General features: G+C 45.0%; 1 protein-coding gene across 1 annotated transcript in view; it reads right to left on the bottom strand.

Moving 5' to 3' along the window:
- Positions 1 to 5,477: 5,477 nt before the first annotated feature.
- The window catches only part of GSG1L2 (GSG1 like 2), a 17,645-nt gene continuing 8,385 nt past the window's right edge, over positions 5,478 to 14,737 (bottom strand). The window contains exons 2-5 of the mRNA XM_059380946.1: positions 12,776 to 12,823; positions 11,576 to 11,728; positions 9,686 to 9,797; positions 5,478 to 6,589 (exon numbers count right to left, since the gene is read on the bottom strand). Coding sequence (XP_059236929.1) covers positions 6,331 to 6,589; positions 9,686 to 9,797; positions 11,576 to 11,728; positions 12,776 to 12,823 — 572 coding nt within the window. The 3' untranslated portion in view covers positions 5,478 to 6,330. The remainder of the gene's footprint in view (positions 6,590 to 9,685; positions 9,798 to 11,575; positions 11,729 to 12,775; positions 12,824 to 14,737) is intronic.

Raw genomic sequence — 14,737 nt, 5'->3', positions numbered from 1 at the left:
GCTGTAAACAATGATCATGGGCCAGCATTCCACCCAAAGACTAGCAAACAGAATCATAGTGTCAGATTTCACCTTAATGTTTCCAGAAGATGATCCAAGTTGTCCGTAAATGTCATTCATTGATTCCTTTATTTCTTTTTCAACCGTTCCTTATTGCTCAGCTGTCATGAGCCCGGCAGAGTTCTAAGTGTGAGGAATGCAGTGCTGAATGAAGTAAAGACCGTACTGTACCTGCCTTCACGGGGTGTTTTAGCCACCTAGTGTTGGGAAGTGGACCATGGGTCCACAAGGAAGTACTCCTACAGCATGTTAGAGGGTGGTGAGTCCTAGAAGGGAAAAACAAAGCCCAGAGAATCTCTTAGTGTCCAGGCAGGAAGCAAAACCCCATGGATGGTTCAAGAAACTTTAATGGAAGGATCACTTGCAGGGCTGTGGGAGGGTTAAGGAAACACACCAGGGCTGCTAAGGACCACAGAGACCAGCAACAGTGAGAAGTTGTTAGCACCTCGTCAGATAAGAGATAGAAAAAGCAGTACTGCAGCCCAGTAAGAGCTGGAACTTGAGTGGGGGCTGTCCAGCAGGTTCCATAGGCATGGAAACTAGCAGCTACTGCCAAAGCAGGAAGAAATACCTTGATGGCTCTCTTTCCAGCCTCTGACACCATGGTGTGTTTGAACAAGCACGGGGCCCACTGGTAAGAGAGGTAGTCCAACACTAACAGCACTGGGCATTGCTCACCTGATTAACAACAGTCCCTGTGCAATGACTAGTCTCTGGGGGACATGCTTACAGGACCAAACATCTTCATACTCAGTGTCATTACAAGAGGAGAGTCCACACATCCATTCCCCAAATCTCCTTCTCCTCCAATTTTTTTCCATAGTCTCCAACCCATTGGCCAACCCATTAACCAACTACAATACATCTGTGCAGATCTCTAACTCAGGCCATCTTTCCCCCCGAAGGAACTGGACAATAGGTATTGCTCCAAGTTCTGTGCATGGAAGGTCTTCCTCCTCCACCGTGTGTCAGAGCCGATCTTCAGTGGGATTGCCCACCTCCAGCTGATCCCAGGGTATCAAGCAGACTCCACCAAAAATCAGCCCTACCATTTTCCTTTAACAGAAAGCAAAGTGGTCCATCAACACGGGTCAGTGTCATGGAGTTTTAATGCAATGGACTCGTGCCTTCTTTGCCTCCTTGGGTCCAAGTGCAGGTCTCTCTAACTGGGGTGGTTCCTGAGGGGGCTGAGCACTGGCTCTCCGCTGACCATACCACTGACAGCTGGGGTAACAATTTCATCAGTGAAGAGGAATCTGAGTGGCCCATTACAGGGTCTATCCCAGGAGGAGAGAGGAGGCAAACGGAAAATAAGTCACTCTCACTTCATGGGGCATGATCAGAAATTGTTCGTGAAAAGATGATGCTCGAGTGGATGCCTGAGGAAGGGATGAGGATATATGGGGGACAGAAGTTCTAGGCAAAGGGACCAGCAAGTGCAAAGGCCCTGAGGCCTTTGGGATTGGTTGGGATTCTCATGGTTGGGATTCTCAAGGAGCAGCAGAGAGGCCAGAGCATGGGACAGGAGCAGGTGAGTAGGATGAGGTTAGACAGAAGTTGAGAGCCTACTTATCTTTAAAAACATTTTTTTAACTTAAGTGTAATTAACATGTAATGTTGTGTTAGTTTCAGTGTATAACATATTGATTTGCTGATTATAGACATTACTCTGTGCTCATCACCTTGATCAGTGTAGTCACCATCTGTCACTATATAATGTTATTATAATATTAATAACTATATTCCCTATGCCATGCTTTTCATTTCTGTGACTTATTTATTTTATAACTGGAAGTTTGTGTCTCTATTTTATCTATTTTGCCTACCCTCCTAGGCATCCCCCTCTGGTGACCACCAGTTCGATCTCTGTATTTAAGAGTTTGGTTTTGCAGGGGACCTGGATGGCTCAGTCAGTGAAGTATCTGCCTTCGGCTCAGGTCATGATCTCGGGGTCCTGGGATCTACCCCCACATCGGGCTCCCTGGTCAGTGGGGGAGGGTCTGCTTCTCCCTCTACTTCTGTCTGTCACTCCTCCTGCCTGTGCTCTCTATCTCTCTGTCAAATAAATAAATAAAATCTTGGGGTGCCTGGGTGGCTCAGTGGGTTAAGCTGCTGCCTTTGGCTCAGGTCATGATCTCGGGCTCTCTGCTCAGCAGGGAGCCTGCTTCCCTCTCTCTCTCTGCCTACTTGTGATTTCTCTCTGTCAAATAAATACATAAAATCTTTAAAATAAATAAATAAATAAATAAAATCTTTAAAAAGATAAAATAAAATGCGAAATCAAAAAAGATCCTCTCATCAGCAGTTTGTGGATACTGGTGCTCACAGTAAATGTGCGTGACCATGCGTAGATGTGGCTTCTGGATGGTGGTTACGACCTGGGAGAGAGAAGGAGGAAGAGATGGGGAGGAAACGCAAGGCTTTCATTATGCCTCTTACAGCACATTTCTTTTCTTTTTTAAAAAAGAGAGATCTGCGGCGACCATGACAAAGCATTGACTTCTGTTCCATCGACCTCTGTTACATCAGCTCATGTATATTAAAATATTTCCTACTTGAAAAGAGAAAATAGGGCATCTAGGAGGCTCAGTCATTAAGTGTCTGCCTTTGGCTCAGCTCATGATCCCCAGGTTCTGGGATCGAGTCCCGCATCGGACTCCCTACTTGGCCAGCTTCTCCCTCTCCCATTCCCCCTGCTTGTGTTCCCTCTCTCACTGTCTCTCTGTCTCTGTCAAATAAATAAATAATCTTTAAGAAAAAAAAAAAGAGAAATAGAATAAAATAATCAAACAGAGAGAGAAAGGGAGAAGCAGATGGATCCCGTCTGACATCTTTATTTATAATCTCGCCTGACCTCCAAATTCTCCTGTTTTCGGATGGATGCCTTCTTTTCTTCCGTGTTTTCACTGTGCAAAAGATGTCCCTCTTCTGCCTTGTGTGACAAGTTAAAAAAAAAAGTCCCTAGGATTTCATGTACCACCTAGATATTCTGTCTCTCTGATGCAGCCCAGCTGACTTAACAAAAGTGAATGATACGGTTGGTCAACCACCAAGTGACAGACATGTCCCCTAACGTATAACCTTGGCTGTTTTCCAATCTCCCCCAACCTCCCTCTTGGGGAACAACACTAAATTGTTTCTAAAGGGACAGGGTATGACTTCTTGAGAGCAGGGGAAAATTCTCAGCCATGCTTGTTTCTCCATGACATGTCCACTTCTTCTTACACAGGTGTACACCTCATAGCATTTAAGCGGTGAACCACACTGACATGAGCAAACAAGACGCATCTCCCTAGGTAGGCCTACTGAGCTTAATCCGGTCTTCAAAGAAGTCCCTCTCAGCCCAGACTACCCAGCTGTGATTCGCCAAGAGGGCTTGTCCGATGGCAGTAATTCGGTGCCCCTTCAGATCACTACTTTTGTATCTTTAGGGTAAATACCCAGTAGTGCGATTGCTGGGTCATAGGGTAGCTCTATTTTCAACTTTTTGAGGAACCTCCATGCTGTTTTCCAGAGTGGTTGCACCAGCTTGCACCTTGATGGGTTTATTAGAACACTTGACCTTCTGGAAACCGCCTTGTCTGTTGGTGCAACAAGTAGGCAGTAGACCTAGACTTGTTCTCTCCCCAAAGAGGAATTTTGCTAATACCAACAAAGGGTGAAGCTTGAGCCCTTACTTGTAGGAGAAATGGCATGGTGCCTGGAACATTGTAGACACCTGATAAAAAGACACTGAATGTTTAACCAAGGATGGATGGTGTCCAGACTAAAAACGGGTGGGGGGTTGGCACCCATTCGATCCTGGCTTTCTCCTGGATGTGGTCACTGAGATTTCAGTCGTTTCTCCAACTCACTGGCAAGGACTCAGACTCTATCTTGCTTCCCTAAATACCCACAGGGCCTGACCCAGTGCTCTGCACATAGCAGATCTGAGCAGTTAATCCCCCTGTTGTGTTTACTAGGTGCTGGTATTATTCTAAGAACGTCACGCATCCTAATGAACTCAGTCCTCTCTTGAAATAGGCAGGATTATTCTCTCATTTTACAGATGAGGACTCTGAGGCACAGAGAAACAGGGGACTCACCCAAGGTCAAGGTGAGGAACTAAGGTTTCTAGTCAGGTACTCTGGTTCCAGAATCCATGCTCTCAATCCCCAACTATATAAATATCACTAAAAAGGTCTATTTGAGATCTATTTATCTACCTATTTTTCTATATATACTTAGATGATATTCTTTCTCTCAAAGAAACCTATAGCTAAAAACCTATAGCTACACATATATACACACATACATACGTCTGAAGGTTTTCTACTTGCTGACCACTGTTTTGAATGTTGGGGAAGGTAGAGAGTATAGTCCTTGCCATAGAGAAGTAATTTACAATCTTTAAGAGGGGAATAGATGTATAAATAATTTCAGTACTCAAGACTTAAAATCCACCTGGGTCTGTCTTAGAGCAAAACTAGATGAAAATAAGACACGGTGGTCCTGTTTCTTGATCTCTGGGGCAGTTACATGGCTGCGTTTACTGTCTGAAAATTCACTAAGCTGTACACTTAGGGTTTGTGTATACTTAGCGTTATGTATGTTACACTTTAATAAAAGTGACATTTAAACATTTCAAAGGAAGAAAAGTGCCTTGGGAGCTCAGACAATGTAGCAAAGAGTCCTTTTGGGCTGGAGCCTCAAGAACCAGTGACCTTGTGTCCTGTCATGGTGTCTAACTGATCACTGTGTTCCCTTCCAAGGAGGCACCTGTATGATCAGATGACACCAGCTTCTCTCACATAGCTCCAAAAAACTCATTTCTTTCTTGGCACCTTCAGCCAAATTCCGCACAGACATGTTTGGTTTTGCTTTGGTTTTTAAAAGAGAAGGGAGTGTCTCTGAACATTTCTGGCACATTTCCTTCTCTCTAGGATCAGACTCTGACTTGATATTGTAACAGGGACACAGTCTCTACCTATATACATTCAATGAGGTGACAAACCATAGAAAAGAACCCACATACTGTGGAGGGCAGAACCCACAGTGCACAGACCCCTCTGCTCCAGGTGAAGAAATGGCCCAGTGGACCTCAGCACGCCTCTCTGAGTTGGGCTTATTCTGGCAAAATTCCCGTTAACCTCTTCAAATATGCTTGGTTCAACACAACACGAAATGCCCTGGAACCATCGTTTGTTAGATGGCTACTCGACTAGAGCCCCAAACATGAAGAGGTAAGCTGATTTCCCCTTATTCTGTGACAGTACAAATACCATTTAACATAATCAGATTCAGTGATTTTATTTGAAACATTCAGGGGGTTTGTGTCCTCCCTCCCCCCCAGAAATGATGTGTTTCCTAAAAACATAAATACTTTAAAAAAAATGAATCTAAGTTAAGACATATTTAGGTTTGTTATAATTTGGCAGTTTATTTTTTTTTTCAAAAACCCAAATTATGAGCCTCAGTAATATGTTAGCTTAAAAATACAAGATAAATTTATATAATTTTATAACTGAACACATCAGGAAACATGCAGAACCCCACTGCTTCACACAAAACTTGCACATTTAGCAATGTTTATTTTTAGAAACAAAAGTGCCTGGTAATTTAAGCATAACAGATCCAACATTTGTTCTACTTAATTGTGATAAGATGTCATTTCATTCGACTGTTCTCATGTTGTTGTATCATTTGGTTATCCTTCCAAATGGATTCTACTCTAGGTGGAAATTAGTAAATTGCAAAGAAAATACATATTTAAAGTAACACAAAACGAATTATTTACATTTAAATTTGTGCCTTCTTCATTAAAATAAAAGAGAAAGTATGGGATAGTCACACATACTATCAATTTGTGTGTGTTCCTTAAGGGAAACATTTTCTGGACTCCTCTGTCAACAAACTTGTGGGTAACACTTTTCATACCCTTTGTAGTTAGAACCTTGCTTTCCCCTTTCTTCAGATTCTTTTACCCTTAGGGCTCACATGTTCCCTCTTTATTGGTTACCCTTATTAAACACACTGTCAGAAAAGCTTGAGGTTCTGATTTATACTACAGTGTCAATGGTTGATACCTTCCGTAAGTGCAATCTTACTTGAAGACGCTGGCATTTTACCAAGAATCAGTACCTGAAGCCAAAGTTGTTTAATAAAGGGTAAGATGGTGGGTAGAAGGTTTACCTGGACCACAGCCTTCTGAAGTCCACCCCCGAGATGTTTACTGTGGACCCTAGTGCCTGGTTTGCCTGCCTGTGCGGATCTGGTAGCCACAAGCACTGCCTAGCACATGGACACTTTGCCTGGCACACTGGGCAGCAGGTGCTCAGATTCACTCACGAGGGCATGCCCAGCAGGGCTGGGAGTAGCTTCTGTTTCCTGAACACTTGCCGAAGCCTTGGGTTCCGGGAAGTTGTGTTGAGAATGCCGACTGCCCTTCTGTACCCTCTGCTTCTCTATGAACTCCAGGCGGGCTGCTGTGTATCTGTTCATGGCCATGACCGACACAGCCATGCAGAGGGCAAAGGAACCCCACGCGAGGCTGTCAACAAAAGCCACAGTTAAGAAGGAGTATAGGGCTATGATACCAGAGCTTCCTGCTGGGGGTCAGTCTGGTGAAAAACCAGCTCCTCGTCCCATTCAATTTGGACCTGGACTTTGGATCACAAGTTTCAGAAACCAACCAATAGTGTTATTGTAGCCCAGTGGTTAAGAGAACGGCTCTGGAGTCATCGTGCGAAGCTCGCACTGTGGATGTGCACCTATCTCTTATGAGCTCTGTGTCCTTGAGCTGGGGGCTTCATCTCTATGTATCAGGTTCTCATCTGCAAAACTTGAGTAATAGTAACCCCACAGGTAGGGTAGTTGTGAGGATATTAAGGAACTAATGCTGGGAAATACTGGGAATACTGTGTATCCGCCAACATACAGTGTTGCTTTTTGTTGTGATGGTAGTCGGCTCTAACCCAAGACAGGTCATTAGTGTTGTTACTTTCTATCCCTACCCCCCAGAAGCCTGTTGCATTCTGAGATGATGGTCTATACTTCTCACCTTCTATAGAACCCAGCAGAATGTTTACTGAGAAAGAACCTCTGCCAACTGGCATTTGTGTGATTTCAGGGGGTGAAATTCCCAGGTAGAATAGAGTCTCCTTATCCAATGACCTACAAAGAAACCTACCCATAACTGAGTTCCAAACCCACTCCAGAGTTTTCAATCATCCTTAAATATGACTTGACATTAAGAATACCAACATCTAGGGGAAAGGCCCAACAGTAAACAGGAAAAAAAAAAATGGGGCAGGGAGAATCCCAAGAAAAGAGATAGCGCAAGAAACAGAAGAAAATAGCAACCAGCAGAAAACCCTTTGATCACTATCTATAGAGAGATACAAGAAGACACTGCATGAACAAGGCAAGATCAAGATATGGGAAAAAAGAACAACCAGAAAAGAAGAAAGACCTTTTAGACATTCAAGTAAGATCCAAAATAAGACTTCAATAGGAAGGTTGGATGACAAAGAGAGGAAATTTTTCAGGAAGGATTACAAAAGGAAGGAGCTAGAAAATATGAGGGATACAATGACATCTAGGCAATTAATCTGAGTTTTGATATCTAACTAACAAAAGGTTTCTAAAAAGAGAACAGAATGCTAAGGAATGGAAAGAATCAATGGAATAATACCAGAAAATTCCCCAGAATCCTAGGACATGAATATTCAGTTTGAAGTTCTGACATATCAAGCACAGGAAAGAAGAATGAATGAGTGAATGATAGGAGATTTCTCCACCAAGTACATTATCCTAACATTTCTGAACACCAGTAATAAAAAGTAGAAAACACCAGCTTATCTGTAACAGCATGAATCAAAATACTGTGGAACTCTTCCCAGAAGCAAAAAATACTAGAAGGCAATGGAACCACATCTTCACATTTTTCAGGGAAAATGATTTTCAACAAAGAGTTCTATACTCTGCCAAACTTTCAAACGCATCTGGAGCATCGAATAAGTACCTTTCCAAATAAGCAAGAAATAAAATAATTTCTCCATCATTGAACCCTTTCATAGAGAGCTACTAGGGGATGTGCTCCCATAAAACGTGAATGCAAACTAAGGAAGTTAATGATATGGGGCCTGGGAAACAGCTCTCCAGGACAAAGGAGTAGCAAAGGAAGTGTCATATGGCATGCCTCTGAACAGCCATCCCAAGTAGAGAGGAAGATGGGGGTTCTGATGGGGCTGGAAGAGTGGGAGAGACAGAACTGAGAGATTGCTATGTTTATGCTATTTGACTTTTTTTATGGTTTTATTTTTAAGCAATCTCTGCACCTAAGGTGGGGCTCAAATTCACAACCCTGAGATCAAGAGTTGCATGCTCTACCAGTTGAGCCATCCAGGTGCCCCTGTGTAATACTATTTGATTTTTAAAAACTATTTGCCTCTCTTTCTTTGATTAAGAGTTAAGATATTACAAGTAACTGGAAATGAAACAAAATGATATTGGAAACAAACAGAATCCTACAGATTCCTTTGATGTTTGAGTTGTGGGCCAGCCTGACATCGATCTGAGCTCTAGTTCAGCTAGGTTCCCCACTGTGGGCAGCACCAATGATGTCACCTCAGACACACTGACACCTGTTTGGGAGGAGGAACTAAAGTGGCACACAGTGGAGGGAATGGTGTGATGCTACAAAGAGATGTTTGTAAAAAAAAAAAAAATAGCTTTTTTTAGGCTGGAACACAAACTAAGATGGGTACAAAATCTAATACATCATATGGGTAACAGTGTCACAGGCGTGTTCACCAAACCCTAGAATGGTGGGATGAGGGAATGAACCAAGAATGTGTTATTTGTTTTACAAAGAGAAAAGTAACATAAGAGATTGTTATACAGGATGAAAATGTACGTGTGTGTGTGTGTGTGTGTGAGTGTGTGATGTGTGTGTGTGTGTATAAAGCCACAGCTGTGCTTTGGAAACCCATATCAAAAAGGACCCCTGTGGGGCACTTGGGTGGCTCAGTGGGTTAAGCCTCTGCCTTCGGCTCAGGTCATGGTCTCAGGGTCGTGGGATCGAGCCCCGCGTCAGGCTCTCTACTCAGCAGGGAGCCTGCTTCCCTTCCTCTCTCTCTCTCTCTCTGCCTACCTCTCTGCCTACTTGTGATCTCTGTCTGTCAAATAAATAAATAAAATCTTTAAAAAAAAAAAAAAAGGACCCCTGTGATCTTCAATGGCATGGCTGAGTCTTCCCATTAAGAGACAGAACTTTTATGTCCTGTCTTTCTCTGTCCATTAGAAACTGGGGCCAGATCTCCCATCACTGAAGTATTTACTAGGCATTATTACTCAGGACTTTTCCCCTAAGCCGTGTTTAAGAAAGCAATAACATCAGTGTCTCTGTTGCCTTAAGGCCTTGACTCTGGGTCAAAGGTTTCACAAACCTAATCTCTTTAAATGCCTATGAACACATAAGAGAGGTATCACCCCTTCACAGGGGAGACAGCAGGGCTACAGGATGGTTAAGAAAGTCATCCAAAGTCAGATGGCGGAACGATGGCCATGGTCGGTAGTCTCACAAATTTACCTGTGTGCATTCTCACCAGCCCATCAGGACCCGAGCACCATCGCCAGAACTCACCAATAAGACCAGCCATAGTCCCACGTCTGAGGCTTCCAATCTTCTGGTCCGAGGTTCACCGTGATTTGGAAAATGGTTGTGTACATCATGTGGGCCACCATACCGAGGAGCCCTGCATAAGGAGAGCTCTGTGAGCCTGAGTTAGGAACAGAGTTTCTCTAACTTATGTGAGTTGGATGAAAGAAAGCCAGTAGCATCCTCCTCGAGTCCTTTCAAGCCTCCTTCATGTTGCACGCACACACTACTAAGTCCTTATTGACATGAATTCACACAGTGGCCATGTCATTCCTCCCATGACCAACTCTCCCCAGTCTATCATGCCCCTGTCTCCCTATGCTCAGAGGCTCTGAAGTTCCATTCTCTCTTTCCCAGCACTGAAGAGGGATCCTTGAGCTACACTGGGTCTGAATCCACATTCTACAGTGTTTCGTCATGTTATTCTTTTCCATGTGGATGATTTGCTAATGCTTCAACACTGGGATACTCTGAAACAAACAAACAAACAAACAAAAAACCAAGAATGTTCTGGCCACACTAGACTCATGTGGTAGTAATCAGGAGGAACAGAAATCAGCTGCCAATGGGATTTTCTTTCCTTTGTGTCTTGGCCTTTTTGTCTGGAGACCCCCTAAAGACTTTTTCCCCCATAGGTTTGGTACGATATGTTGAGGATCTGAATGCACATGTTTATTTTTCCAGATACTTGGAGTCTGGTCTTCTGTTCAAGAACGCTTTCTTGAATTTTGCTTTTAAACCCTAGTGTTTTGTTGTTTTGTCTTTCTTCTGCAGGGACTCTAATTCCACATATGGTGTTACAATTTAATAAATGTATGGCAAACGGCAGCCAGTTAGAGATCATCTTCAGGGGCCCAAACAGAAATAGATTTAATTGGTGGGGGTGATTATTTATGTTAATAGGGTTGGCTAAAGTCCTTGCGATGTGAATCCTCAAACATTCTATCTGACATAGTGCTTACAGTCAAAGTGAAACAGACACCCAGAAAGAAGACTCTTCTCATGATGTTGGGGTCCCTTGGGAATTTCAGGACCTGGGGAAGAGTCTTCAAGAGTCCATGGCCTGCCTCTTTGCTATGTAGATCCAGAAACTGGATTTTATCATCCTATTCACTGATGATAAGGCTTGAGAAAGACACCTGACACTTAACCAAGCACAGAAGCAAGTTCCCCACTGGACTGATACACTATTAACAGAGCTTATCAGGACAGAGAAGGGAAGGAAGTCATTTGTTCGGGGTTCTTTCTTGATGGAAAGGCCAACTCAGGAGACCAAATGAAGTTGCTCTAAAAGTTGCTTGGAGGACAGAGAGGACCCCTACCCCCCCCCCAAAAGGGAGTTTTTCATTCTTATAGGTACACCCAACTTGGATGATGATTTTTAGCAAGTGACCATTTCTTGCATTCTTACTACATACTAGGTGCATTCTTACCCAGTTATCACCATAGTCTTTTGAGAGAGCTGGCTCAGAGAGGTTGAGTGACTTGCCTGGGGTCACACAGCCTCTAGGTTGCAGAGATATGAACCCAGTCAGGATTTCATGTATAACCACCCAACTAAATTAGGCAATTTCTGTTCTCAGAGCCAATATATCTTCTTCCCAAAGTTGTGATAAAGACGCAGTTAAGACATCTTATTCTCTATCCCTCTGCCTACCCCCTTTCTTTTCATCAGCCACCCAAAGCATCATTGCTTTCCCCGCAATGGGGTTCACTCAGTGACTTCTCTGGCAGACCAGCCCGCTGTTCTGCTGAACTGCCCATCAACAGAAAACTGCCCTGCACTTTGGCTGAAGCTCTGTCCCTCCCTCTGTCCCTCCCACTGGGGCAGGCTGTGGGGAGTCAGCCTGTCTGACTACTGCTGCGGGCCAGTACCTGCCAGAACCATGAGAATGGCCACAGACGCGTCCACCTTGAGCCAGTGGAACACAGGGCTATGAGAACTCACTCTGGACCCCAGGAGGATGGCACTTGTCAACAACAGAAGGATATTCAGGATCTCGGCCCCGATGGACAACCACAGAACACCTGCAAAAAGGTGAGGACGACAGAGATGCTGAGCGCTGAAAATTCAGAAGTACCACCATGTGCAGCCCTTTGGTTTAGTTCACTTCTGAAATAAAAAATAAAAAACAGACGCCAAGGGTGGGGGGAACCAAACCCACAGCCATGTCTGTTGAATCTGGAAAGTTGGCAGTGATAGAGGACTCCTTGGAGTTGAGGGAGGATTGTGTAAATATTATCCTCTGCTGGGAGAGAAGAAAAATTGAGTAAGGGTCTGATGAGAAGACCCAAGAGATGCTGGGGGTCTTTATTCCCCAGCTCAAAAGCTAAGGCGTTGTTTGATTTCACCAGAAGATGTTACCTTTGCCTTTTTAAAGAAGATACACACACTTAAACAAGAAGGTAGAGACATCAGAGAGTAAGAGCTCTGGTTAGAGATCCTCAAGCCTTCTTTGTTTCGATGTGAGCCAACCGTCTGTTCTCTGGAGGGGACCCCGCCTGCGGCTCCAAGGAACTGTGTTAGAGGTGAAGGCCAGTGGATCGCGGGAGGGGACAGGGTGGCAAGCTCATGTTCCTGGAAGTCCCCCAGAAGAGCCCGCTAGGTGCTGGGCACCCAGGAAGGGATGAAACAGGTATGATTCATGCCTTCACAAAACCTTTATTCCAGCTGGGGAAACAGATACTGAGAACGTCCTTGTGAATGTGATGAGAATTACAGAGACAAAGTGCTTGAGACAGCGGTCAGAGCTCGTCTCTTCCCAGCCCTGTGTCTACCACACATTGGTGGTTTGCAGTGAAACACAATAGGAGTGTTCCTACTGTGGGAAACGGCAAACACTACCCGTCGGGGCTTCCGGTCCCTCCCTGCGGGCAAAATTGGAGGCTGGACATTTTCCAGCACCATTGACTATAGGGCACGCAGAGAGAGCCTGCCATTCTAGCTGTTGGATTTGACTCCGTGGGAAAAATCCTAAATCACTCTCTCGCCTTTTCTCCCGTCCCCACAAAAACAGTAAAAGTTATCCCAGTTGTGGGGCGTGCTGGTGGACAGAACATGAGTAAGGTGTTTACCTTGTTCTTCAGCTGGTATTATACTCTGGAAACTCCTACACTTTTCACCTAGAACACAAAGAGAATTTAGTCCTAAGTAGGAGAAGCCAAGACAATTAGCGACTGACTGGGTTTCTAGCACCTTCAGTCAATGCCGGGTCATTCTGAATGAGGATTGGGGGGAATGTGGCAGATTGTTTTATTGTGGGTGTGCTGCCTCCGCACCCACCCCATGGGAGCATGATCTGATCTCATCCCCACCTATCCCATCCCGGTGAGTCCGGGCTTGGCCATATGACTTTCTTTAGCCAGTGCATTGCCAGCTGCCATGGGATGGGTTACTTCTGCTTAGAAGCTTTAAGAGCCAATGGACTGCCCACTGGTTCACATTCCCCTGACGGATGGCGTCTCCATCAGCCTGGGTCCCTGAATGGTTGTGGGGAAGACTCACCCCTTGCCCACTTGAAAATTCCACACAGAATGAACTAGAAGCGAATTTGCCTTAAACCACTGGGGACTTGGGGGTTGTTCGTTACCGCGGCACAATCCAGCCCATCTGGACTGATACTGCCAGCCTTAGACCCGGGATTCCCAACTTCCCCAACAGCATCCCCTATGTACGAGTCTCAGATAGTTTGTTTCCAGTTAGAGGGAAGGTAACAACATTGGTAATGATATCTAGAAATGAGTTAAAGCAGGGCGCCTGGGTGGATCAGTTCGGTTGTGCGTCCAACTCTTGATTTCAGCACAGGTCACGATCTCAGGGTCTTGAGATCAAGCCCCGTGTTGGGTTCTGGGCTGAGCATCGAGCCTGCTTGGGATTCTCTCTCTTCCTTTCCTTTTGCCCCTCCCCCTGCTTGTGTGCGCTCTCTCTCTCTCTCAAATAAATAAATCTTGAAAAGAACTAGAGCAGATTTGTATCTGTTACTCAGTGACCTCGCCATTTGCATTCCATTGTACTTTCTGGAGTGTGGAAAGACAGTGTGTGCACCAGAGACCAGAGAGAATCCCGCCCCCACCCCCCAGGCTTACTTCATGTTCTGGAAAGATGGGCTTTGCTTAGGAGTATTATCAGCCATGGCAGGTGTCCAGATGCCCGCACAATCACCTGCTTCTTCCCCACAGAGTTGGAGTGGCTCCAAGGACCCCAGAGGGTAAGTGACAGGTACAGGGCAGCTTAAGCAGAGGCAGTTTGAGCATTAGGGCTCAGTCTGCAGGGACCCAGATTGGGGCTGTCCCACTACAGCATGGATTTAATGCATTCTGTGGACACAGGGAACATGCAGGGGGATGTGGAGAGACCTAAGACCCAGAGCTGCTCCCTGTCTGGGCTGTTAGAAACTAAAACGGGGCAACATGGGGCACCAATCATTAACTCTTCAAAGAATAGCTTTCTCATCCCTAAAACAGGTTCAGTAGTCCCTGCAGTAGCCTCGCTTTGAGGATTTGATGACATCATAAACGGGAAAGTCGCTCTCAGCTCCTACTCACTGCAATTCCACTGTAATAAAATGAGTTCTGCTGGGCCCTTTTTGCACGGGACTAGCACACATCATGATGAATTATAATAGACCCTAAGTACTCTGAGGGTCAGTGTTGTTATGCCCCAATAATGGGTCCGTGATTAAAGGAGCGATACTGATACAAAGCGAAGGTCAAGCTAAGCCTTATTTTGCACCAAGCATCAAGAATCTAACTGAACGTTCGGGGCCACACCTCTTATAAGAGAGGGCGACCCTTCTCTGTTTCACAGACTAGTTTTAAGGACAAAGGCCATGCGGTCGGGCCTGGCCACGCACAGGTGGCCAATGACATTGTAACACACACAGGAAACTCCAGGCTAGGTGACCAACTGAGTTACAATTTACCCTAGTAGACATTTGAACCAGCCTATTACACCTTGATTGGGATTGGTGCCCAAAAGGGCTCCCAGAGGACGGGGCCCATACTCCTTGGTAACCAGGGAGACAGTATGCATCCCCC

This window comes from Mustela nigripes, chromosome 16, assembly GCF_022355385.1.
Source record: "Mustela nigripes isolate SB6536 chromosome 16, MUSNIG.SB6536, whole genome shotgun sequence".
NCBI lineage: Eukaryota > Metazoa > Chordata > Mammalia > Carnivora > Mustelidae > Mustela > Mustela nigripes.
Note: the sequence above shows the minus strand (reverse complement) of the source record. Positions and strands in the feature narration are given on the sequence as shown.